General features: G+C 37.0%; 2 protein-coding genes across 2 annotated transcripts in view; one reads left to right on the top strand and one right to left on the bottom strand.

Annotated features, from left to right (window-relative positions):
- The first annotated feature begins 4,506 nt into the window (after positions 1-4,506).
- Positions 4,507-15,885, top strand: LOC127617115 (melatonin receptor type 1A-like). Its single transcript, XM_052089011.1, has 2 exons — positions 4,507-4,708; positions 15,116-15,885. Exons 1-2 carry the CDS (start codon positions 4,522-4,524, stop codon positions 15,883-15,885), a joined length of 957 nt encoding a protein of 318 aa, XP_051944971.1. The 5' UTR covers positions 4,507-4,521.
- Positions 15,886-21,785: 5,900 nt separating this feature from the next.
- The window catches only part of LOC127662995 (proton-coupled amino acid transporter 1-like), a 46,842-nt gene continuing 41,813 nt past the window's right edge, over positions 21,786-26,814 (bottom strand). The window contains exon 12 of the mRNA XM_052154366.1: positions 21,786-24,928. Coding sequence (XP_052010326.1) covers positions 24,660-24,928 — 269 coding nt within the window. The 3' untranslated portion in view covers positions 21,786-24,659. The remainder of the gene's footprint in view (positions 24,929-26,814) is intronic.

The raw sequence follows: 26,814 nt of genomic DNA, 5'->3' as shown, positions 1-26,814 counted from the left end.
ATTTCACAACAACAAAAATAGCGGTTTAGAGTGAAATTTATGTGTTTGAAATGATATCAGTGGTTGTTGGAGAATTTATTTTCTGACTCTTCTGTTGAGATGTGTCTAAATTGCAGTACTTGGTGAAGTAATTACAGTAGCCTAATGCAGTAATTTAAAATGTGAATTCTACACTGGTTTTAGCTTCTAATGCTGCAGACGTTATGCAGTGTTAGAACTTTTCAGTGATCAAAGGCAATCAAACTCAAGCCATGGGATATATCTTTGCAGCTTCTTATGGCTCAATTATGCTTCTTGACAAACTGTCACAATGCTTACTAATCATGAGAAATATAAAAAAATATTTGCCAAAGTAGGAAAACTAGGACAGAGAGAAGCAATTTATATGTGTGAATATTAAACACAACATCTGAATTTTATATTCTAAAAAGATTCCGTCTTTGCTATGTATTCATAAATGTGATGTGGTTTTTAAGGTCCAATATTCTGTTGTTTTGATTTGAAAAGTTATGAATACGGATTTCCATTACAGCACTTCTTATTGAATGCAAAGTTGATGTGAATGCTGCTGGCACATTTGATTCATTTAAAATTTCTGACAGCGCACTGACCATGTCATCAAATTATATTGCATGTGCTCAATGAAACTGCACCCCTCCTTTATTGATTGCTACTGTATTGTAGTGTTTAGTCTGTAGTGTTTCAAAATTGACATAGTTCAGTGTTTATGTATATTAATGGCAGCTGTTGCAAGTATTTGTAGAGACTGTGATGTTCATGGCCTCTGTACCATTCTCTGTTGTTACGAACTGCCAGTTGTTTGTGTAGTTTGGTTTGGTTTGTATGGTAAGTTGCAGACGCGAATGTGTATTTTGTCAATTCAGTGTGGGATGAGTCCCATGTTTTAAATTAGTTCCTCTGTGAGAGAATTTGTGTTGTCTGCCATTTCTCATCTCTGTAGAAAATACCATGAAATATCTTAATCGAAATAAAATTATGTTTGTTATACAGAATGCACCCTCTGTTTTATTTGGATTATGTAAGGTATAGCCTTGGTTTTGCATCATCCTGGCCTACACTATTTTTAGTGGGGCATGTGCAATATATTTAGTATGAAAATGCATAGATTTCCCTATATATTTGCACCTCTCACCCACACTGGAACAGCATTTTCCTCTACCAAAAACAGAGCTTTTTGAAAATGCTTTCAATTACTGTACCATCCTGAAGTTTAGAGATGAGTGAGGGAGCTTTTTTAAGTGTATCCACTTTCACATGCTGAATAAAGAATAAAATGTATTAAAATAATGGAAGAACATAAACAATCACGGTCATGAATCAAAGACCGGCAACACACAGGGGAGCACTGATTCAGCTCGCCAGGGATTTTACCACAATTACTGTTACTTAGCAACTTCTCAAGGTTTATGCACGAGTGAAAGTGGAGCAGTCACATTAAGTTAAGTCTTCGAGCAAATGAATTTCACAGCTGATGTCCTTTGGTTGTTTTCGATAATATATAAACTAATAACAGTACCAAATAAAACATAACTCACAAAATTTTATAAACAAGACATTTTAAGACACATGGATGATAACAAATAACAAATAGGAAGTAACTGTTTGGCATTTGCCTTCAGCTCTCTCCTACACTACCAGTCAAAAACATTTTAAGACACCTACTAAATCTTTATTATTATTATTTCCACATTTTAGATTAATAGTATAGCCATCAAAACGATGAAAAAACACAAATGAATGTATAGGAATTACGTAGTGACCAAAAATGGCAAACAAATCAAAATGATCATCAAAGAGGCCACGCTTTGCCTAAATTACAGGTTTTCAAACTCGAGGACATTCTTCCAATCAGCTTCATGAGGTTTCCACCTGGGATGCTTTACATGAACGAAGTAGTTCCCATGTATGCTGACCACTTGCTGGCTGCTTTTAAATTAAATTAAATTAAACTTTGTTTTTAATTCAAAGAAATTCATATGTAGGCACAATTTATATTTATCTATAAAAGGAAGTTAATCATAAGTTTTTGAATAAAAATTTGTTTAGGATCATGAGACACATAAATTCAATAAAGTGCGTACTTGGCTGCTTTTCTTCAATGTGCAATCCATCATAATTAAATTAAATAAAAATGTAATAAAACATTTTACTTTTGAAGTATACCTTTGAGTTATTTCAAAGAATTGTATATGTAGGCACAATTTATATTTATCTAAAAAAAACAAAATTAAGACATGCATCCAAATGTTTTAGGATGAGAAGCAACATAAAATCAGTCAAGTGTGTACAAACTTTTGACGGATAGTGTGCACTAACAGTTGACTAGTTACACTGTTAAACAGAGCTTAAGATATCATTCTGCAATAATAATATCCAAGGTTAGATGCTGTGAAAAGAGTATTGCCGACCATGCTGCTGCTTCTTTGACTGTTCTCTCAAATTAAATAGCAAAATTGAGCAAAAGATCTCATATGATTCACTTCAAAAGCTCACCAGAGTGCAAACTCATCAGCATAATTGTGTCACCTCACACAAACCTACTGAGCACTCTGCTGTGACCCAAAGGTCTGTAATCAGCACAGTCACTGAGCATTACTCTGCTGTTAGTCAAGTTCCATTTGAAAAACACCACTTCCCAAACACACACTTGAGCATAGTGGGAGAGCAGAGCCATCATTTTAAGGGATACAAGTGGACAACTCTTAATCTCCATGTGACACTAGGGGTGGCTGTGGCTCAGTTGGTAGAGCGGGTCGGTCACTAATCGCAGGGTTGGTGGTTCAAATCGCGGCCCACATGACTCCACATGCTGAGTCCTTGGGCAAGACACTGAACCTCAAGTTGCTCCCAATGGCAGGCTAGCACCTTGCATGAATGTGTGTGTGAATATAATATGAGTCACAGTGTAAAGCGCTTTGAATACTGTTAAGGTTAAAAGTGCTATATAAGTGCAGACCATTTACCATACTCTCATGCAGCATGATAAACAGTCTTGTGGGTCTTCTCTCACATCTGGATTGTTAAACACTTGGGCTGTTGCACACTGTGTGTTGTTTTGCATTCATCTGCAAACAAGAAAAACTGGCTATTAAAGTGACCTTCAGCTGTTTCGGGGTTAACACTACCCCTGTACACTAGGGAATTTCCCTTATCCCTCAGATATGACACATCTGTCTATTTAGCACATCATAGATGATGTTAAATATGTCAATAATACATGGCACCCCATGTTGCAGTAAAACATATCAGAAATGTAAGGGTCCATGACATTAATCATGAAAATGTAATGTGCACATAAACAACTTAGTTCCTACAAGTGGTTAATTATGCAATTCTGATATTTCTGATAAAGTAAGGTATTGTCTCTTCAACATGAAATCGTTGTACAGTAAGTTGTCATTGAGCGCACATGCTCATGCCTTGACACTGGTTTTCCGTCATAAACTGATTAAAAAAAAACTGTTTATTTTTCAATATGCAACCATGCAACCCAATGCAACTGACGTTGCACAGGCTACTATTTTCATTCTGGCATTACATTGTAATGTACCCTGCTGGGTTTTCAGTTAGCTACTGTTTTTTTGTATGTGCACTTGTGCAGAGCTGATTTTGTATGCTCGAGTCTAATGCACACCTGCTGACTGGGACATGACAGCATGCTCTCAGCTGCACGTGCTAGGCTGGAGTCATCAGGTGCCCCACATGATCCGCGCGCACATTTTCAGCATCAGTATCCAGATTCACGCGAACGCATAAACGCAACAATTCAAGAGTCCATGCGGATATAAATGAGACAGTTCCGGCGTTTGGCGATGATAATGAGGGAGTTTTGAAGTTTTTGAGTTTCCTTTATTTATTTCCCGGCGGCTTTGTGAATGAACAAGACTGCTGTATTTTATGTGCAGATGAATCAGATTTATGAATGGGCGTCTTGACAGATGCGTCTCATCCTCTTGACTTGACCAAAGCGCCGCTATAGATTGTATCATTGAAACCGAGCTCGAATTGCCGAAATTTTCATTTGAAATAGTAATGTTTTTAATGTATTTACAACTTAAACCTACGAGCGGACAACTGTTCACGTTATGACAGAACTGGACTATATTCTTACAATTTTCAACGAACAAAAATATGGTAAATGGCCCACTCTTTTTTTCAAAATGTAAACATGCGTAAGGCTGACGACTTTGACCGTTACGCCACGTCCAGCTGACTTTTCAAAGCTACGTTTTATAGACGCCGTGTCAGGTAAAAGAAAGAAAGAAAGTAAATAAATAAACGTCAGCTTTTAAACAGTCTTTTCGAGACATAGGCGTTCTGTTTATACCGTATCGTTCGTGAAATAATTCGACATTTAAATGTCGCGTGCTGTCTATGGCGCGCATCAACGTGGAACTCAAGCGGCAGCTGTTCGGTGTCTGAATGTACGAGCTGCTCGAAAGATACCCGTGGCACGGAGGACTGTACCCTTCACCGCAGTCTCATGATGATCAATTGAGGATGGTGGAGGGAACGGACGCCCCTTTGCGGAACATTTCTATCGGAAATTGGGACAGCAAGTTTCTCTCTTTTCCCTGGGTGATCACTATACTCTCCAGCGTCCTGATCACTACTATAATAGTAGACGTACTGGGCAACCTGTTGGTCATTGTTTCAGTCTTCAGAAACAAAAAACTCAGGAAGGCAGGTAAATGTCTTCATCTTCATACCACCATGCCGATTATTGAATATCCATATGTATATTTTATTTCCAATGTCTTCTGATGTATGAGATCTCATTATTTAAAATTTGAGCCTCATCCAGTCATGGACTCATAAACAATTTCCAGCCCATCAGCTGCCACAAGATCAAATAAGGTGTCATTTTTAAAAGACCAAAGGATGCTGTATGAATGCCTCTATGCAACCATGTTAACATTGTCTTGGGCTTGAGTTGCACATTTTAATCATCTACCGGCCAATGGGCTTATCTCATGGACACAGAATGCAGTCTTACTGTCTTTCAGTATCCAACAGAATGAAACTGGATCAAAGTTATTTTAATTGTCATGATTTATTCCACCGCAGGTCCTGCAGTTTCAGTCTGAGTGATGCAAAATTAAAGTTCAATTTGTGTCCCACTTCCAATGTACAATTTCCAACACATTCAATCAATATCATATTTATCAATACCCAGCAAGTTAATTTACAGAAAAATAATGTACTGATATTCTTGACCTTCATTTTTGAGACATTGAAGCTGACATGGGTCATATACATGGGTACTTTGAGGCAGTGTGAACTGGAATTTGTCAAAATCTACTTTTACTGTTACCATATAATGGAGAAAAAATATATAGAAAATTCCAGCACAGTGTTGTGCTTGCAAATCTTTATTAAATCACTCAGCACTTCAAAGACATTCATCAGCTGTTTTACCACGTAAAAATGCATATAAATACATGTGGCAAAAAGTCAGTGAGCTTTAATCGCTTATCATAACTCTCAGCACAATGCTGGGCATTCTGTGAATTAATGAGATAGTTCACCCAAAAATGAAAATTCTCTCATCATTTACTCACCCTCATGCCATCCCAGACTTTTTCCTGTAGAAATCAAACAAAGATTTTTTGAATAATATTTCAACTCTGCAGGTCATTTCAATGCAAGTGAATGGTGGCCAGATATTTGAAGCTCCAAAATTCAGATAAAGTTAACAATAAAGTAGTCCAGTCGACTCCAATATTTTAATAAATGTCTCCTGAAGTGATCCAGTCAGTTTTGGGTGAGAACAGACCAAAATGTAAAAAAAAAATTCACTATTCATCTTGCCATTGCAATCTCTAGGCACGACCATGATTTCAAGCTTGATTACACTTCCTAGTGTTTGACGTGTGTGCAGAGCGCTAGATAGTGTAATAAGTGTAATTGAGCTATTGAGTGTAATTCACTTGCATTATATGGACCTTCAGAGCATTCTTCTAAAAATCTTCCATTGTGTTCTGCAGAAGAAAGCAAGTCATACACATCTTAGATGGCATGAGGGTGAGTAGCCTAAATGAAGAGAATTTAGTTTTATTGGTTGAACTAACCCTTTAATTGTGCCATGCTACCTGTGTAAAAACATTTCGCATAAAAACAGTTTACCCCAAAATGTAAACAATTATATTTACTCACCATCATGCTGTTCCAAACCTGTATTACATTTGGCTTCTTCCATAGAACACAAAAGAATGTTAGTGTCAGTCACCATTCACATTCATTGCATTTCTTCTTTATATACATTGAAAGGAATGGAGACTCAGGCTTTCATTCTGTCTAACTTTTCCTTTTTTTTGTTCCATGGAAGAAAGTCTGATGGGTTTAGAATTTGAGAGTATGAAAATTATGACAGCATTGTCATTTTTGGGTGAACTATTCCTTTAATAATGATTTCTCATGTAAGTTGAAATAATTTGTCCAATTTGTAACACATTCAAGACTGACAAGAGTTGTGCATCTTGCTCTGCCGACACTTTACCACATAATTGGATCTATATAGCTGATCAGCCAAAGTGAATCAAGCAAATCAGCCCCTAATTACTCCACCGTTGTGCACAGAAGCACCATTTTATTTTTTTGCTTTAAAGGTGAATTGTGTAATTCCGGCATTACTAGTGACCCCAACGGAACTGCAACATGCAACCCCCATGTCGGCATTTGGTCGCCAAAACAGATCCCTTCCAAACTCACACCATTAGACAGCTCCATTGAACCACAGTGTTTACACTCTATAGGAAGCTAACTTTTGAATAACTTACTTAAAGTTGTCTTAGAATATTAAAAGGACAGTTCACCCCAAATTTTTGTCATCACTTACTCATTTTGATGTTGTTCCAAAGTCATGTAACTTTTTTCCATGGATAAGATGTTTGGCAGAATGACAGCCTCAGTCACTATTCACTGTCTCTGCGTCTTTGATTCCATACAATGAAAGTGAATGGTGACTGAGGCTAACATTCTTCCTAACATGTTCTTTTGTGTTCTATGAAAGAAAGAGAGTCATGCAGGACTTCAAGAAAATGAGGGTGAGAAAATGATGACAGAATTTTCACTTTTGGGTGAACTATGCCTTTTAAGCATGGATAAAAGAAAGTATTTTAACATCTTAAAAAACTCACATCACCTGAAAAACGAAAGGTTTCCAAGACAAATTTCACTGAGTTTCTTTCAAAAGCAATACTACTTCTCACATCAAACACAGCAGTGACATAAAATAAATAAAATGTTTTTTGAGTCCATATTGCTGTTGATTTATTGCTGATTGGTTGAGTTGACAAGAAGGCAATAACCAGGAATAAGGCAGTCTGGCCAAAGAATACCAGTAAATTAAATGGGTAAAAAATTTTGTGTTATCATGTACTCCTCCTGCACTACAGCTATAGTTGAGTGTGAGAGTCATTTGCTATCACAGTGTAGCTCACGTACAAACACAGCAGACTCGTGATGGATTAACACGATTGGATGTGAGACGTGCATTCAGTAATTCACAGAATTCAATTTATTGCTTCCAGTCACACAGGTGGACGAAAGTGTCAGTTTAGGCACATTTGTATTTACAGAGCATCTGTGATAATACCTGGAGCTGTGACGTGTACAGACCTTAGCAGGGACAGGGGTGTAAGGATTAAAAAGGGCACTGATTTTATTTATTTTTTTAAAGAGTAGTAATTATAAATACTTAACTAATTTCTTTGCTTTTTGAGTATTTAACCATTTTCCTGTATATTATGTACATAATCTTTTCGATTTTTCCTTTATCACAAATAATAGCCTATTCTGTTATATTTCTCACAAAAAGCACCATGGTAATACACATGTTTATTTATTTATAATATTTATATTTTATTGCTGCCTCATGCCGCCCCTCGCCTGGGGCAACTGCCCATATCGCCCATGCCTAAATTTGCCACTGTAACCCCATGTTTATGACATGTGTCATAGTAAAACCATGTTGTTGTTTTTTTAAGTACATTGGAGTACCATGACAGTATCATGAAATATGAACATGATCAATCATTAAGTACCATGGCATTACCCTGGTAACGTGGTGCACGGTCTGAAGGCGCGATGAGAAAGTGCAAGCGTGATGGGGATTGACTGTGTTCTGTGAATGCTACAGGGTCCTTGAATAATGTAGAACATGCGAGTAAGGGCAGACGGTGGAGTTGGTGCCCTACCCAGACTGCGTATGTGTATTGGGAGCTGCGGTACTGTGGTAGCCTAATGGTATTTTTCTGAAAGTGATTAGTCTAATGGCTTATTAGTTTCAACAAAACCAGACTCACTTTGGCTGAAATTGACAGCTTCTTCAGTTATGTCAATATTTATCTCACTGAAAGCATGACCGCTCCCATTATAATTAATAAATCTGTCTTCACTAGTGGTACGCGATGTGGGAAATGTGGTAGCAATCGAGTATTATAATTTTGAGGAACTTACAACCAGAGGTGGGTCACGTAGCCAAAAACTGTAAGTAAAAGTACTAACATAAATAATTACTTGCGTAAGAAAGTATCTAATTAAAAGAGTTCTCAAGTAGTGAGTAACTCGTTACTTTCACAAATGACATAATAGACGTTTACTCCCCTATATTCCATTACATAATACACATTTAACATGTATTACAGAATTATGATTATTATTAATGGAAATTCTGTCATCATATACCATCATGTTGTTCCAAACCCATATGACTTTCTTTCCATGCAAAACAATAAGGAGATATTAGTTTGCCTGAGTCACTATTTACTTTCAGTGAATGTTTATATATATATATATTGAAAGTGAATGGTGACAGAGACTGTCAGACCGTAATATTCTGTCTAACATATTTTGTGTTCCACATAATGCAAAGCGCTCACACTGGTTTGGAACAACAAGGGTAGAGAAATGATGACAGAATATTAAGTTATGGCTGAGCTATCACTTTAAAGAGATAGTTTACCCAAAAATGAAAATTCTCTCATCATTTACTCTCCCTCATGCCATCCCAGATGTGGACTTCCTTTCTTCTGCAGAACACAAATTCAGATTTTTAAAAGAATATTTTAGCTCCGTATGCCAAAATTTAGATGCTCCAAAAAGCACATAAAGGCAGTATAAAAGTAATCCATTTAATCCATGTCTTCAGAAGTGATATGATAGGTGTGGGTGAGAAACAGATCAATATTTGTAATTTTTTGCTAGACACTTAAAAACTGATGTAATAAGAGCCCAGTTACAGAATCGCCCTGAAAATGACCATCTCATTACACAGAAAAGCCTGCGTTAGAATTGGAGCCCAAACTTAATTCAGCGTGCTGCCTGAAGTAGGAGCTGTGACTTTAATCTTTATATATCAGTTTGTCTTGGTGGTAATTGAAGGCATTGCATGATGAAACTATTCTTTTTTTTTCACTGTGTGGATTGAAGAAAGTGTTTCACTTTGAAGAGTTTGATGCTGCTGCACTGAATACTTGAGTGACAGTTTCATCACTCAAGTGGGAGCGTCTCATCACGTGCAGCTGTGAACTTCCGCTCTCATAAATGTCCTATTCAATAATCTCTCAATTAATTACACATTAATTCAAATTAAACCCAGTAATGTAATGACAGTAACGCCACACATTGTAAAGAAGTAAAAGTACAAAAATATTCATTAGAAATTTACTTGAGTGAGAGTAAAAGTACCTACATTTAAACCTACTCAAAGTACATTTCCCCCCAAAAAGTTACTCAAGTATATGTAACAGAGTAAATGTAATGCGTTACTACCCACCTCTGCTTACAACACAATACATTGAGTGGACTTTTTATCTAACCTGTTATTCATCTGAGGTAACGGCACTTCAATGTTCCGGGGCGAATTCAAAACTGCATTTTTTTGTTTCCTTGAAGGACACTTCTTCCACTCGAAAGCTCGTTTAAAATAAAAGTGAGAAAATTAATCTTTTCTTGGGCCCTTCCATAAAACTGTTAGTGAAGTGTACATTCAGTAATGCCATGTTTTCTTCATAGTATTCTTGTGCTCTTCTGTTCAGTGTGAGTATATGGCATAGGGAGGATCACTTGCGAGTGGAATCTTGCACGCCTGCTGCCCCCTTTCTGTGCACGTCAGTGACCTAGAGTGTCAAAAAGTGCTTTTGAATACATAATGAAATTCGGAACAGTCATATTAAAAAGATAAAGAGAACAACTGTATTAGTGTGAATCTGAATTTTATTGTAAAAGTAATCTATCCTCACTTGGAGATACAGTATCACAGAAGCGATAAATTAAAAAAGCCTCATGACTTCAAAGTGCTCCACAGGCATGATTTAATTGTTTTGTCATGACTTTATAAGCCAATCAATGTACTTGGCACAAGAAACCCTTGCTTTAAAAGATGATCTTGCGAAAAACACATTTTTGATGTTATTATGTGTACCATTTTGATAATGTAATAGAGCACCTTCTTATAAGCTACATATGAGAAAATATGAATGAAGTACAAAGTCATTGCTTAGAAAATACACAATCCTATTATACCATATAGGTCATTGTTTTGAACTCCCTGGATTTGTCTACACATAAATCAGTATTAATATTTAAAGCACATGAGAGTTGTTTGTGACTAATCAAGCACGTTTATTTGTTTTGGGCTTATCATGCACGCATTGTATTTTGTCTCTGGCATTTATGCAAAAAGTAGAGAATGATTATCTGCACTTGTAAAAATAACATGGCTATTAATATCAAAGGCACCACAGAAGGCAATAAAAGATGGTAAAAGCCAGGGCCGTAACCACAATAATCAGTCCCCTCCAATAATCAGATATGGCCAGATTGTCCCCGCCAATAATTGATATCCTTGTTGCTGTTCTGATGCAGTCCATTATGCACCACTGTCTAATTGTCATGAAGTTGTTGCAGGAATAACATAATGGTTAAAAAGAAGTACATTTTTTGCATGAACAGTAGTTAACTCCACTTGTCAATGTCATTTGATATAGCCAACCAAATCAATGAAGGCAGGACTCAAGATTAAGGAGTTGAGCAGGAACCTCCTGGATTATTCCAGCGCCACGCAGCACGCACACATCAGTGTCAGAAATTCAGGTTAAGCGTGTTATTGTCATGTAAGATGTCAGTATACTTATATAGCTATATATATGCTAAGCATGCAATATTTCAATACTATTTTATGATTGAAATGTTGTACAGACCAACTATTCGCCATTTGGCAAAATTTGTCACGTGTTTGAATATGAACACTTTAACGGAGCCATTTGCAGCATATCAGGCTTAAGACAAAGAGCGAATGTGATATATTGTAAGGAAATTTAATGAATGTGGTTATCTGTCAAGCTTCTGAAGTAGCTTTTTAGAAAATTCACTTGGCATTATCTAAGATAATTATATATAACATACAAAGTAGAATGTTAAGTGCACCAGGCAGCAAACATTCCAAAGGGGACACAAAGCAATAATTCCCCTCGGGGAGTCCCCTCTTGGGAGACTGAAGCTCCTTTTAGGTTGTTGAATTGAGATAATTAACGAGTGCCAAATTGCTGGTCAAGGAGACTAACCGTTCTGCTTAAACAGCAAAACAGCATGATTTAAAACAAAAGGGCCATTGGTCAGAGAGGTCACTGCAACCCACAGGACAGTGACATGGGGCAGTCTCAGTATGACCTTCTGAAATTTTGACTCTATGCATGTTGGGCAAATCGTACAAGATAATTTAATATCCCAGGCTTAGCCTGACTATACCATCTACAATAAAAGATAATCAAGCATCACCATGCTCTAAGTTAATTAAATAACCATTATAACTTTTAATCTGGCATCCTATTTGGAGCTCTCAGTTTAAGGAAAAAGGAAGGGAGGTCCCACCCCTTCTTCTCTAAGTTACACTCAAGAGAGAGAGACCTGAAGCTATGAATTCCAAGTCTATCTAGTCCAAGAAGGCTCGAATGCTAAGGTCCAGGAAATTCTGCTCTTCTCTGCGCTACAACCCACTCACGTGACGGGAGCCGTGAGTCTTCTGTGCAGAAGACCTCACTAAACAGAAGTCCAAAGCATCGAAGGAACAACCAGAACTTTCTAAAAAGAGTAAAAGAACCAAGCAACTCAAGGAAACACAATGACACACAAGTACACATACTGGTGGTCTTTTTTAAAAAAAAAATGTAAAATTTTTTTTATTGCAAATTAACAAAAGAGTAACACATACAAGGTAGTGAGACACATATACAATACAGAAGAGAGAAAAGGCACAAAAACAAAACAAAAACAACGAAATACAAAACAGCCCAACACAGTCATCGATAAAGTGGTGTATGTAGGCACATGAGATCCTTTCTGTGACGCAAGTATAGATAGGGGCAGTCCGGTAGTATCAGTATAGTTTTAGTGAGGGTATTAATCACCCCAACAATCACAACAACAACAGCAATATATTAATATTAGTGGTGATAGTATCAATGATAATATTTATAATGATAATTCATGACAATAATAGGAGCATTAGCTCTAGCAATCTATAATAATAAAATAACAATACATTTAGGTCAGTCAATAATGTCACCGTACCTGCTCTAAACTCTAGGTCAGGGGGCTGATCCACAACTGCCAGTGAGCACAACCCACAGACAACTCCACCCCCCTCCCCACACAGACACCGACACCTCTCCTCTATTCAATAATCCGATTCCCCCTCACCGCCGCCAGCGACACCCAACCCCCGTAGTTAAGCTTCTAGGCTCCATTGAGGTTTCCTCTAAAAAGTACGCCGGGGCACCATAACAGGCACCTCCAAACCAAGCTCCCTTAGTCTGTTTGTGATTTGACATAGCCAAATGTTATGGGTGGTTGGGCCTCTTACCCCCCTTTTTCTTTTTTTTTTCTTTTTCTTCCCTTTCTTTTTCCCCCCTTTTCTTTCTTTTTTCCCTTCCATGGCTTTGAGCAAGGTGTGCACTGGTTAGCTCCCCAGCCAGAGACACCACATCCAACCCAGGTATCAAATCAACTGGTGGTCTTTTTAATATAATTTGAGGTACCCGATTCCAAATCGAGTTAGACAGAACTAAGTATCAGTGTTTCTCAAGGCATTGTCTACAGACTCCATAAACTTCCTTTTCTCTGTATAGATAATTTCTATTCAAGTCACTCTGTTCACTTTACTCACCAACCTGTTTCATGTTTGCATGTATTAGATTCGTTTTTATGTTTAGATTAGCAAGTCTTGTTTGTATTCAAAGTTAATTTGACTGTGGTATATTTTTATAAATAATCTCGTCACTTGATTTTATAAGATCTTGCATCAAAGCTCATATCTAAAATATTTGTGATTTTATTTTAAATAAGGCATGAGAATAATATTACTCCAATAAGTTAATTAATCCTAATTCTCTTATTAAAGCTAATTCCTTACAATAGAAGTTGTGAGTGGATACAGTGAGCTGTTGTACTACGATTTTAATGATTGAGAATTCTATTTAGATAAATAATCTAATTATTTGTAATTTTTCTTTCTTATAATGGTTGTCGAACACGACTAATTCCGTTGGAAATTCCTTACATAATGACGTGGACATGCGAACAGTTTAATTTAATTCCTAACACACATACTGTTCCTACATAATGGTGGCGGTACACAGGCACTTTAATCCATACCGTGTAGTTTTACATATACCAAATTTCCATACAGACTTGTGGTTTCCACTGAGCTTTTAGTGTCATATATTTTTAATGCAAATAATATTGGGTAATAATTTAAAGTTTTAAAAATATTTCTTTGTTTTGAATTAATTTGAATTTTGTACAGACACAGTGGTCGTCTTGTACTGTGTGAACGTAAAAGAAAAACATGTGTCTTTTCAAACCAAAAATTTAAAAATGTTTGGGTTTTTATCGCATTTAAAGCCTTTATTCAGAAAAGTATTGCATTCAGCGCCTTTACTATTTTAAAGGACCAAAGTGGACAATTATATTTGTGACCTCAACCCACATGACCCCCAATGAGCATTGGCATAACAATCTTCTTATACAACAGGTTTTCTCTTTCAGATCAACCACTGCCATGGTGGAGCAACATTTTGAGGAGAACCTTGCAAAGTTAGTTAAACTCAACCTGTTTATAGATAGCTTCCTGAATAATAATACATGCAGTTTAATGGCACAGACATCTCCTGCTTGAGAAGGTTTTGTTACCACTACAGGAACACAAGAACACATGTTAAAGACTTAATGAAATCAAAATTCTAATCTTGACTTCAGGTCCAGTCGTGTTTAGTATACTCCTAAAGGTTGACACAATTCACTTTTAGCTTATATACACATCAAATCTGCTGAAATGTACTTTATGATGAAAATTATGATGACTCGTCATCTTTATAGATTTTAAATACTCTTTAGAATGAGAATGTCACTCCTCCCAATTCAACCGAACACAAATTTATGACAATGCAATTGTCTCATTATAAACCCTCATATTTCCTTTCTTCTGTGGTAAACAAAATGTATTTTACAGTTAAATCCATGGTAAGGGGCTCAACTTTATGGTTTGGTTTAGGTATGGGGTTTGTGTTAATGATTAAAATTAGGAGAAATCTCACGAACACGTGTTCGCAACCCAGATGTTTCTCTTTCTTACGTGGTAAAAAACAGGGCTTTTTACATTAATGAGATGATGGAAGCGTATGTGATTTGTTGGTCTAAATGTCGCACGATTTCCACATCTCATACAACTTTAATGAGATTGCATTGTACCACCAGTAACCGATTGGAATGTAGCAAATCAGTAGCGTTTTGGTTATCAAAAAAAGGAAGTGTGTTGAAAAGTCCCACTCAAATGTCCTGAAATATGTCAACACAAGAAATAAAACTGCAGTCGTCAAGCAATTTCATAGGATCTTTAAGCATGTACAATGGGGGTGTGCACTTTCAATGTGTTGGCAAAGCATTCACATCTAAATGTGAGTACTTATAAAACATACTGTTTTTGGCATTATTTGTGATGTTTCTAGCAAACTGTAAACTCAATTAGTATCCTATCCTAACTACACATTAAATTTCTATTAACAGTGTTTATTTTTTCCCCTTCTCCTTATAGGTAATGCTTTTGTGGTGAGTTTGGCAATAGCAGATCTGGTAGTAGCCATCTACCCTTATCCACTAGTGTTAACTGCCATCTTCCATGACCGCTGGATTGCTGGTGACATTCACTGCCAAATCAGTGGTTTCCTAATGGGGCTCAGCGTTATTGGCTCTATTTTCAACATCACAGGTATCGCCATCAATCGCTACTGTTACATCTGCCACAGCCTTAAGTATGTTAAGCTCTTTTCCAACAAGAATACAGTATGCTACGTCATACTGGTCTGGGCGCTGACTATCCTGGCCATCATCCCAAATTGGTTTGTGGAGTCTTTGCAGTATGACCCACGGGTCTATTCATGCACATTCGCCCAATCGGTAAGCTCACTCTACACCATCACAGTGGTGGTGGTACACTTCATTCTGCCCATCTGTATCGTCTCATACTGCTACCTGCGCATATGGATCCTTGTCATACAGGTCCGCAGACGGGTCAAGCCTGACAGTCGGCCCAAGATCAAGCCTCATGACTTTTGGAACTTTCTTACCATGTTTGTGGTGTTTGTGTTGTTTGCTGTCTGCTGGGCTCCTCTAAACTTAATTGGCTTGTCGGTGGCAATCCACCCTAGACTGGGCCAAGCCATACCAGAGTGGCTCTTCACAGCCAGTTACTTCATGGCATACTTCAACAGCTGCCTAAATGGAGTTATATATGGAGTGCTAAACCATAACTTTCGAAAAGAGTATAAAAGGATTGTACTGGCAATTTTCCAGCTTCAATGTTGAGAATTTTCCCTAGGAGACAAGCACTGAGTCTTTCCTAAGGTACAAAAGCTATTAAAGAGTCACACTTACATTGGGGAGTATTGGTGCATATATTGTCATAATTTTATTTTTTAATTATTGAAATTTGTCATACCAAATATGTACATATTTTGAATAAATATATGTGCTTAAAATAACAGAATGATAAATGAATCTAAGGTCTTTATTTACAATATAGTTTACACATTAAAAAGATTTTGTACAAGCTATGTACAAGTATCCAAATCAAAGCAAGCCTCCTTATGAAGACCATTTGAAATGTAAATTACTATTTAAATAACTAAATGAAATATCCCAGGTTCAATACAAGTTAAGCTCAATCGATATAGCATTTGTGGCATAATGTTGATTATCAATAATGTATTTAAACTCTTCCTTCCTTTTCTTTAAAAAACACAAAAGTTGAGGATATTGTAAGGCACTTATGATGGAATTGAATGGGTCCTATTTTTGGAGGATTTAAAGGCAGAAATGTGAAACTTATTATTTATAAAAGCACTCACATTAAAAGGGATAGTTCACCCAAAATGAACATTTGCATAATTTCTTCACCCTCATGCCATCCCAGATGTGTATGTCTTTATTTCTTCTGCACTATATCTCTGCTCTGTTGGCCCTTACAATGCAAGTGAAGACCTTTGAACCTCCAAAAATTCCAGAAATGCAGCATAAAAGTAATCAATAAGACTCCAGTGGTTAAATCCATGTGTTCAGATGATAGGTGGTGTTGAGAAACAGATATATTTTTAAGTCCTATCCACTCTCACTTTAAAATGTAAAAGAATGTGAAAGTGATAAAAGTAAAAGTTTAAAATGGAAAGAGAGTAAACAATTACTTAAATATTGATCTGTTTCTCACCCACATATATAATATAGCTTCTGAAGATATGGATTTAACCAGTGGAGTCTTATGGATTTCTTTTATGTGGCTTTTATGTGATTTTTGGAGCTTCAAAGTTCTGGTCACCCTTCACTTGCATTGTAAGGACCTACAGTATTCTTCTAAAAATCTTTGCGTTCTGGACAAGAAAGTCATACACATCTGGGATGGAATGCGGGTGAGAAAATGATAAGATAATTAAACATTTTTGGTGGACTACCCCTTTAATTCTGTTAAAACTTGTGTATTTGAGATGCAAAGCTATTTAAATCGCCATTTTTGCAGCTGACTACTGTTCTAGGTGGATAAACTTATAGTTATTTGTCACCGACGTTACGTTGTCTTAGCAACCGAGTTATAAAATGGGATGTAACCACTGATCTATATATAGATCAGTGGATGTAACTTTAATGAGAAAAGGTAAGTAAACCACACTAAATTCATGTTAACATTAATATCGTTTTTGTCTTTTGGCTATACTTTTGAAACTTGTATTTTAACATTGACAGATTGGCCCTCTTCACTTTCATTGTAAGTACCTCACTGTACCCTCAATTTGTTTTTTTAAGAAAAGGAGGGACAACTCAAAATGAATTTTTATGTAAACAATACTATGCCACAAATACTGTCAATTTAGCCTAACATTTATTGAACCTGAAACATGCCTTTAAAATGTGCTTGATTTTGTGCTGAAATTACTAAAAATAATGTCATTTTCATTCACTTGTGAAATATTTTATTAAAGAAAAGGTTTTTCAAAACAATTATTGAATATTTTACAGTAAACATTCTTAAAGGAGCATATCAAATCTGTCCTTAAGAGACACTTGAGAGGATATTTAATCTCATTTAATCTATAACGAGCTCATAAGTAAGGTCATAAAAACGCATTTGTGCAGGGAACTACTTTATTATGCTATGGATCAGAATCTGCCTTTGCTGGTTCAAAACAAATGATGTGTCCAAACCTCTGTTAGTAATTCAAAAAGTTCACTTCAGAAATAGTATCACAGCTTGTGCTGTTTCTAACAAGTTATTGGATAAACAAGGTTGATGGGTGTGTGTGTTAGAGAGAGAGAGAGAGAGAGAGAGAGAGAGAGAGAGAGAGAGAGAGAGAGAGAAAGAAACTCGGTAAGCACCTGGAGTTCTGTAATCAAACAGTCCGTTGTGTCTCTCAGCTGCAATGAGCCTTAATCCTGAAATTGTTAATTTAAAGCCGTTTAAAACAATGTCCTAGCTTAAGTAATGTAATGGTAATACAAGCGATCATGGAGCGCTGTTCTATGTAAACAATGACTAACGATTCACTTTATGTCACCAACTGGCTCATATTACACACAAAAATTATCCTTTGCCACCACCTGTTGGCTAACATATGTAATTTCAAAAATAAAGACTAACTCCTAACAGATAAATACTGCTCTTACACCTTAGTTAAGGATGGCACGAACACAAGTGGAGTGATACACACACAGTGAAGCCTCCGAGTGCTGATCCTGTCAGACCATCAGTGCTCATGGAACGTCTCTCGTCCAATCAGATTTGAGGACCGGAACTAACTGTTGTATATAATAATATATTATTGAGAATATATTGAGATTTATAAAGATGTTTCATCTTATTTTGTTGAAGAAATGCATTTAGTGTATTACCTCAATTCTTTAAAAAAAAAATGATTTTGTCTAAATTATTTTGAGAAAAAACAGTTACACTAAATATTTTTTAAGACTGATGAAAATTAAATTCACGTCAAAACCTGTCTTCTGGCCACAACATACTTTCTATGGATTGTATGAGAGTTAAATCAGTTTATCAGCCCACTTGATTGATCAACATGAATGTTGCAATGTTCCTGTATATTGTTAGTGTGCTACAATGGAAAGCTCTGCTTACATGCATCATACAATTCTTTGTGTGTTTTTGTGTGTAAAAGTAGTTGGGAATCAAGAAGTGTATTGCTGTTATTTCAAGTCTCCACTCTTCACATGTTCTCAAATTATCAAATATTTATTAAACAATCTTATTTTTATATGTCAATATTCCTATGACTGCACTGGGAAATTGAGTATTATGTTCATTCTCAGTAACATGTTTTAGAAATATTTAAATTCATACTAAAATGTTATCACTGCGCTTAACTTTTAACTGTGCAACATGGAAAGAAATGTGTGAAATATTCACTCCACTGAAGAAGTGGTTTTAATTGTAAGTATAAAAAATGTATGATGTGTGGTTGTTTTCAAAGATGAACACCAGAATGACATGCTCAACAAGACCCATGTTGTTTTCAGCACCTCATATGTTTAAAAAACAACAACAATAAATGCTTACCAGTCAACACAATTCTAAGAAACCAACACTTGCTTGGGGCAGTTTTCTTGATGATGTGATGCTGTCATCATTATGCATCCAGAGCCGGTTTAGCAGAAAAAAGTAGACCTCTAACAGGGAGCTTTGTGAGTCAGCGAGGACAAATAGCTTGTAGATGGTAGATTTATGCCTTAGGGTTTGAGAGCAAAATAAGAATATACCGCACAGATGCTGAGGCTCACCGTAAGCCTAAAACACAGCAAAAGAATAACACTGTTGAAGATTTTCTGCTAAAAATGACTGTCAGTAAGTGTTATCTCTTCTCTGATGCAGAAGATCAGTTATTGCTGGTATAAACTGGTCGGTGGCTGAATCTCATAATTTTCAAGATAATACTAATAATAATCTCTCAACTCTCAAAGCTGTCAAGTAATCTTTGGGTCATATGTCACCCTACAACATAAGTAGCTAATATTCAATTTTGCCTTTTAATTTATGAAGACATTTTTATTAAAGAAAATTAAGTCTATTTTTAAGTCTTTAATATTTGTATTGTCCTTACTATGACACTTTCCCAAGTCACAGTACTAAGAATGACTTTGCGATAATATTCTTTTTACAACCCCAATTTCAAGGAAGTTAGGACAGTATGGAAACTGCTAACAAAAACGGGATTTGTAAATTATATTCACTCTGGGCTATATTGAAAGCATTGCAACACATTATATTGATGTTATACCTTGAATTTTATTTATTTTTACTCATTTCAAAGCAGATGACTGCAACCGTACATCGTTTTCAAATTGTAATAGTAATTTTTCATGTTATTAATATCCTGACTATACTTTGTGATCAGTCGAATGCCAATTTGGTGAATACCAATTTCTTTCCATAAGATCAAAACCTGTACATTATTCCAAACGTATATATACAGAGGGTACGGAAAGTATTCATACCCCTTACATTTTTCACTCTTCGTTATATTGCAGCCATTTGCTAAAATCATTTAAGTTCATTTTTTTTCCTCATTATTGTACACACAGCACCCCATATTGACAGAAAAACACAGAATTGTTGACATTTTTGCACATTTATTAAAAAAGAAAAACTGAAATATCACATGGTCCTAAGTATTCCGACCCTTTGCTGTGACACTCATATATTTAACTCAGGTGCTGTCCATTTCTTCTGATCATCCTTGAGATGGTTCTACACCTTCAATTGAGTCCAGCTGTGTTTGATTATACTGATTGGACTTGATTAGGAAAGCCACACACCTGTCTCTATAAGACCTTACAGCTCACAGTGCATGTCAGAGCAAATGAGAATCATGAGGTCAAAGGAACTGCCTGAAGAGCTCAGAGACAGAATTGTGGCAAGGCACAGATCTGGCCAAGGTTACAAAAACATTTCTGCTGCCCTTAAGGTTCATAAGAGCACAGTGGGCTCCATAATCCTTAAATGGAAGACGTTTGGGACGACCAGAACCCTTCCAAGAGCTGGCCGTCCGGCCAAACTGAGCTATCGGGGGAGAAGAGCCTTGGTGAGAGAGGTAAAGAAGAACCCAAAGATCACTGTGGCTGAGCTCCAGAGATGCAGTCGGGAGATGGGAGAAAGTTGTAGTAAGTCAACCATCACTGCAGCCATCCACCAGTCGGGGCTTTATGGCAGACTGGCCCGACGGAAGCCTCTCCTCAGTGCAAGACACATGAAAGCCTGCATGGAGTTTGCTAAAAAACACCTGAAGGACTCCAAGTTGGTGATAAATAAGATTCTCTGGTCTGTTGAGACCAAGATAGAACTTTTTGGCCTTAATTCTAAGCGGTATGTGTGGAGAAAACCAGGCACTGCTCATCACCTGTCCAATACAGTCTCAACAGTGAAGCATGGTGGTGGCAGCATCATGCTGTGGGGGTGTTTTTCAGCTTCAGGGACAGGACGACTGGATGCAATCGAGGGAAAGATGAATGCGGCCAAGTACAGGGATATCCTGGACGAAAACCTTCTCCAGAGTGCTCTGGACCTCAGACTGGGCCGAAGGTTCACCTTCCAACAAGACAGTGACCCTAAGCACACCGCTAAAATAACGAAGGAGTGGCTTCACAACAACTCTGTGACTGTTCTTGAATGGCCCAGCCAGAGCCCTGACTTAAACCAAATTGAGCATCTCTGGAGAAACCTGAAAATGGCTGTCCATCAACGTTTACCATCCAACCTGACAGAACTGGAGAGGATCTGCAACGAGGAATGGCAGAGGATACCCAAATCCAGATGTGAAAAACTTGTTGCATCTTTCCTAAAAAGACTCATGGCTGTATTAGATCAAAAGGGTGCTTCTACTAAATACTGAACAAAGGGTCTGAATACTTAGGACCATGTGATATTTCAGTTTTTCTTTTTTAATAAATGTGCAAAAATGTCAACAATTCTGTGTTTTTCTGTCAATATGGGGTGCTGTGTGTACAATAATGAGGAAAAAAAATGAACTTAAATGATTTTAGCAAATGGCTGCAATATAACAAAGAGTGAAAAATTTAAGAGGGTCTGAATACTTTCCGTACCCACTGTATATATACATACACACACACAATACTGTGCAAAAGTTTTTGGCACTTGGGAAAAATGTTGCCTAGTGAGGATGTCTTCAAAAATAATGTCATAAATAGTTTTTATTGATCAATTAACATCATACAAAGTCCAGTAAACATACAAAATCTAAATCAATATTTCCTAGGTTCACCTGGACAGAGTTTTTCTTGGTTGTTGACAGATATGATGTTCCAAGCTTCTTGGAGAATTTGCCACAGTTCTTCTATCTATTTCGGTTGTCTCAATTGCTTCTGTATCTTCATGTTATCTCAGACTGACCCAATGTTCAATGGGGGGCTCTGTCATCTCTTGCAGAGCACCCTGTTCTTCTATTCTAATCTTTTCTATTTGCAAAAGAAATGTTTGGGAGTCTAAAATGTATTTTTCCTATTGCATGTGTTTTGCTCTACTTCTTATATGTAGTGAGTAAAAACCAAGGATAAACAACCTGAAGAACTGGGACTCAGTGGCAGTACTCTTACAAACATTAAGGCAATCTCAGGAACTTCCAAAAAGCACAAACAACTCTTAGGGTGTGCAGTCTGCTTTACAGGAAAGACACAATATGGAAAAGTAAACTGGTTTTCATTGTTGACATTCAGCAAACAAAGCACCAGTACTACAATAAGTACATTACAATTATGAGACATTTTTTTCATCTTCCTAGATGGATCCAACCCTGAAATATCCTCTTTATTGTGTACAACATCAAAAATGGAGGAAAAGTTTCATTTAGGACAGGTTGAGCATGGACAAAAGACTTACAATGTGCAGTATGTACAATAAGGCCAAAATCCATGAAACTACAAAGACGAAATCCATAGCCTAACACTGCAATTTCAACAACTGTAGTTAAGTTATATTCCAAGTTGATACAGTAAATGATTAAAAAATAATAAAAAAAATTATCTCCAATCTACAAATGTGGCACAGCCATCAATATATACAGCAAATTTGCAAAGCAAATAAATGAAGAAAAAAAAGTACCTCAAGTAAAGTGTTTAACAACAGTACCAGCATTGAGTTGCCTCTATATATATATATATATATATATATATATATATATATAAACTTTTTTAACGTTGGTAACCTCCTGTTGATTTGCCTAAAATGAATGTGTTTCATGTGCCAAACTTCATGACATCTGGAGTGAACTTTCAAACTAGAGGTGACAATGACTTTATATACAGTACAGCACAATTGTACGGAAGCTCAAAGAGGCCTTGCGTTATTATTTTTCTGTCTCGTTTTCTCGTGATCTCGACATAACAAAGGTTGTTTTCTCGTGATCATGACATAATAAAAAGTTGTTTTTGCCTTTAATTTTCTCAAAAAACAATACAGTTTTAATTGACCTACATGACTTACAATTCAAAGTTTATTACAAGGTATGAAGGACAATTGGAGATCCTTGGCAGAAAAGTAAAATGTATTATATGTAATATGTAAATGTAAAGTTATGTTAATTCATTACACTTCGGTTATAAAATATTCACCTGCCCTATCCAAGAGTCTTCTAAACCAGTCACCTTTCACATAGGCTAAATCAAACATATTAATAAACACCAGGCAGCACGTCACAAACACTTAATAAACTCTTTTTATCAATATAGTAAGACTCGCTTTCTTCCGCACTCAACAGGAGTCAAGAAGAAAGTCTTTCTGTGCTTTCCGCAAAGTACCATCATTACTGCAATATGCGCGCACTCGGATCTAAATCGCGGCTGGCTTGACCGCAGTCATGCAGACGTCCCGGTCCCTCAAGTTAGATGGCAATGAAATTGACCAAACGTTCAGGGTCACTGTATTGTCTACGACAAAGTTGTAGACGTGGTAGTCTTCTTCTAAGTTGTCTGACACTAATCTGGATGTTGTCAATGACTGAGAGACATACTGCTATTTCAGCTTGAGTGTGTCCTTTATCAAAGTAATGACGTATTCGGTCATCCGTTATGCAACAGTGCGTTTAGCTGTTGCCTCCAGATAGACTTATTGAAAACAACGTTTTGTTATGCCGAGATCACGAGAAAATTAAGTTATGATCACGAGAAAACAACTTTTGTTATGTCGAGATCACGAGAAAACGAGACAGAAAAATAATAATAACGCAAGGCCTCTTTGAGCTTCCGTAAAATCCATATTAAACTAAGATAAGTCTAATGTGTTATAAGAAATTACATAATTAAAATATTGATATACTTTAGTTTAAATGTGTCAATGAATAAACAGAAGTAAAACAGAAAATGGTGTAATAAGAAGAAAATGTGTTTAGATTACCCTATTTCAGGACCATTGGTATATTCATTTTGGACCGCTCTTGATTTAATGATTCTGATAATAATGGCACATCTTGAGGGTATTATGTTCCAATTTTCTGCTTCATCTAAAAACAAGTCTAGGGTGAGCTACCCTAGACTTGTTCGTAGCACACAGACAAACAGTAAAACAGTAAAGCCTTGGAAACAAGCCTTAAGAAAACTAAAAAACAATAACAAGCAAAAATACTGTCTATGTCCATTCTTTTTCTTATAAACTTGAGTAAACAATTCGAATGAGTAAATAGAACTTCTTTGCCAAACTGGTAAATCCAAAAAAAAGTGTAAACAAACACGTGCCCGGTGAGAACACATTCATGATATTGAGACCATGTAAACAAGAAATTAAGACAATTGAGATCGTTCCATTTACATTAATCGTAACATTTAGTTAAAAGGCCATGTTTGATCCAAAGGTTTGTGTATAAATGAGCTGCTTTTTTTACACTTAAAAACTAAACAAAAAAGTTGAGAAACTGAAAAATGTCAAAGACAAAATAATATTACAATCCATGAGAATCTAAGAATGCTCCTTAAAATAAATCTCAAGTGGAATTCAGCAGAAATCAAAGGACCATGCAGTGAGTAAATGATTCAGTGAGTCTATACACTCTATATTTAATCTGTCACTCTGTCAACATTTACAGTAAATGAAGGTGTGTAGTGTTGTGTCTGGCACTGCTGCGAGTGAGAATCTCCTGGATGGAAATGTAGGTGCCCGCCACAAAGCCCACCAAGCCAATGAGACTGATGGCAATATCCTTGACCTTCACCCAAACCTTCAAGTCTTCATTATGGAAGGTCATAATATGAAGCAGGGGTGGGATGATGAGGGCGAGAGCACTGCTGCTCACTGAACCCACCAGAGATATCACAAGGTCCAGCTCTGGAATCAATACGGCGAGAGCACCTGAGGAGAAAACAGCAAAAGTACATCACTTTTAACCACGAAGTTTAAAAGCAGAGATATAAAGGTTAAAAAAAGTAGTAGGCAGATGGCAAAAAGCCAGAAACAGAGACAACCTTAATGCTGATGACTATGTTTCATGTTGGGGAAAGGACAGTGGCCATGCCGCGCAGGGCTTTGAGAATGGGTAATCTTGATCTGTTGCTAAGGGGATTGAAGTGGGCAAGGAAAGGCACTGTTCTCCACCAAACAAGTCGCCTCTGATGTCTGTCGCTCCCTACCAAATTTTCTTCTGTTTTTCCACAATGTGCATGACAGGAACACACTGGAGCTTTTAAATCATCAAAAGCTCACATTGCAAATTCCTGTCCGTCACACATGAACACACACATCCATCCATGCACACACTCACTTCCTGTCACTTACTGCTTTGTAGGGGCTGTGAAAGACTTGTCGGCTCTTCATTTATTTCTTATTTCACACATAAGACTCTTTGAACCGTAATCTGTCGCCAGAGAATCGCCCCATGCTCTCGGAGACCTTGGGGGTGAATGGAATATTCTGCTTTGTAATGTTGTTTTGAGAGGTCTGGTGGCCAAATTTTAAGCCCAAAGAAGACAAATAGTCTAAAGGGGCCGAGATGTAGGTCACTTTGAAGATTTGAGCTGCACACACCAAGGAGATTACAAAGAAGGCACAGGTGACAGATTCCCCTTGGGGACTGAGAGCAAAACAAGGGTTTAAAAGGTATCACAAAGTAACTTCACATTAAGGACATGCACTGGATCAATTGATGGAACCACTAAGCTCAAACAAAATTGTTTGTGTCCACAGACCAGGACTCATTTGTACCCGACCGTGAGTGCGTTCACATGCAAACCAATACGATAAAACTACAAAACATGACGATAGAGGACAAGAAACTGCAGTGAAATTAGATATTATTGAAGAATAATGTTATACCAATCTGAATTATTATTATGAAGACAATGCATTCATTACCCAAGTAGGTTTGAAATCCTCTACAGCAATGTGCCCAAATCCTGGTCCTGGAGTACCCCCAACACTACACATTTTGTAGTGGACTACAGTGTCTCCTTAATGTCAGCTCAATAGTGGCTCCATGACCTGAATTAGGTGTACTAACAAAAACACCTTGGATTCACAGTGTTAGACAACGGCTGGAGCTCTACTGCCACATCCTCACATTCCTTTATAGTATTATAGTACCATGTCCTTTTCCAAATTTCAAAGATCAAGGCCAGCATTGTGTCAGTGACGACTACAATCTGGGTTCCATGTACTCAGCCTGTCAAACTTTGCAGGCCACATCCCCAGTGCTGTGCCACTGGCACTAGATCCTTTGCTGCACTATGAAATCCAATGAAACCAGTGCAGAGAATGACGATATTTGTTCAGACAAGTCCATCCCTCCCTATCATTAATTGGAAATAAAGAACGTTCACAGGTCGGACCAAGTTTCTCTCATCCATTTAACAACTCACCTCTGCTAACCTTTTCACGGCACCTGCACAAAGACTGGAGTCAGCACATTTCTCCATCTTGGATTTGCACACACGGCAAGTTTAACAAAAGCACTATAAGGTAAATTGATTTATGTATTGAAGGGTATCAGAGAAGCCCAACCTTTGACCTGTAGAGGAACACGAGAAGTGTCAAGAGAACAAGGTGTCGACCAACAGAAGATATAAAAGCTATTGCCAACACTTAGGTGTGGGCGATATACCCCGATAAACCGGTAGAAATTTGACAATTTGACAATAGTTGTCTCTATCACGGTTAAGCAAAATCTGCATCATGTGGCAAGATGTTTCAAACTTATTCTATTCACTGTGCACATTCTACTGGAGAAATAAAAGGAAGTCGGA

This window comes from Xyrauchen texanus, chromosome 23 (assembly GCF_025860055.1).
Source record: "Xyrauchen texanus isolate HMW12.3.18 chromosome 23, RBS_HiC_50CHRs, whole genome shotgun sequence".
NCBI lineage: Eukaryota > Metazoa > Chordata > Actinopteri > Cypriniformes > Catostomidae > Xyrauchen > Xyrauchen texanus.
Note: the sequence above shows the minus strand (reverse complement) of the source record. Positions and strands in the feature narration are given on the sequence as shown.

Bases quoted from the DNA above. Each gene is read 5' to 3' on its own strand.
- LOC127617115 (XM_052089011.1), top strand. From the start codon at position 4,522: ATGGTGGAGGGAACGGACGCCCCTTTGCGGAACATTTCTATCGGAAAT. The intron at 4,709-15,115 runs GTAAATGTCTTC...TTCTCCTTATAG, and splicing joins CAAAAAACTCAGGAAGGCAG to GTAATGCTTTTGTGGTGAGT.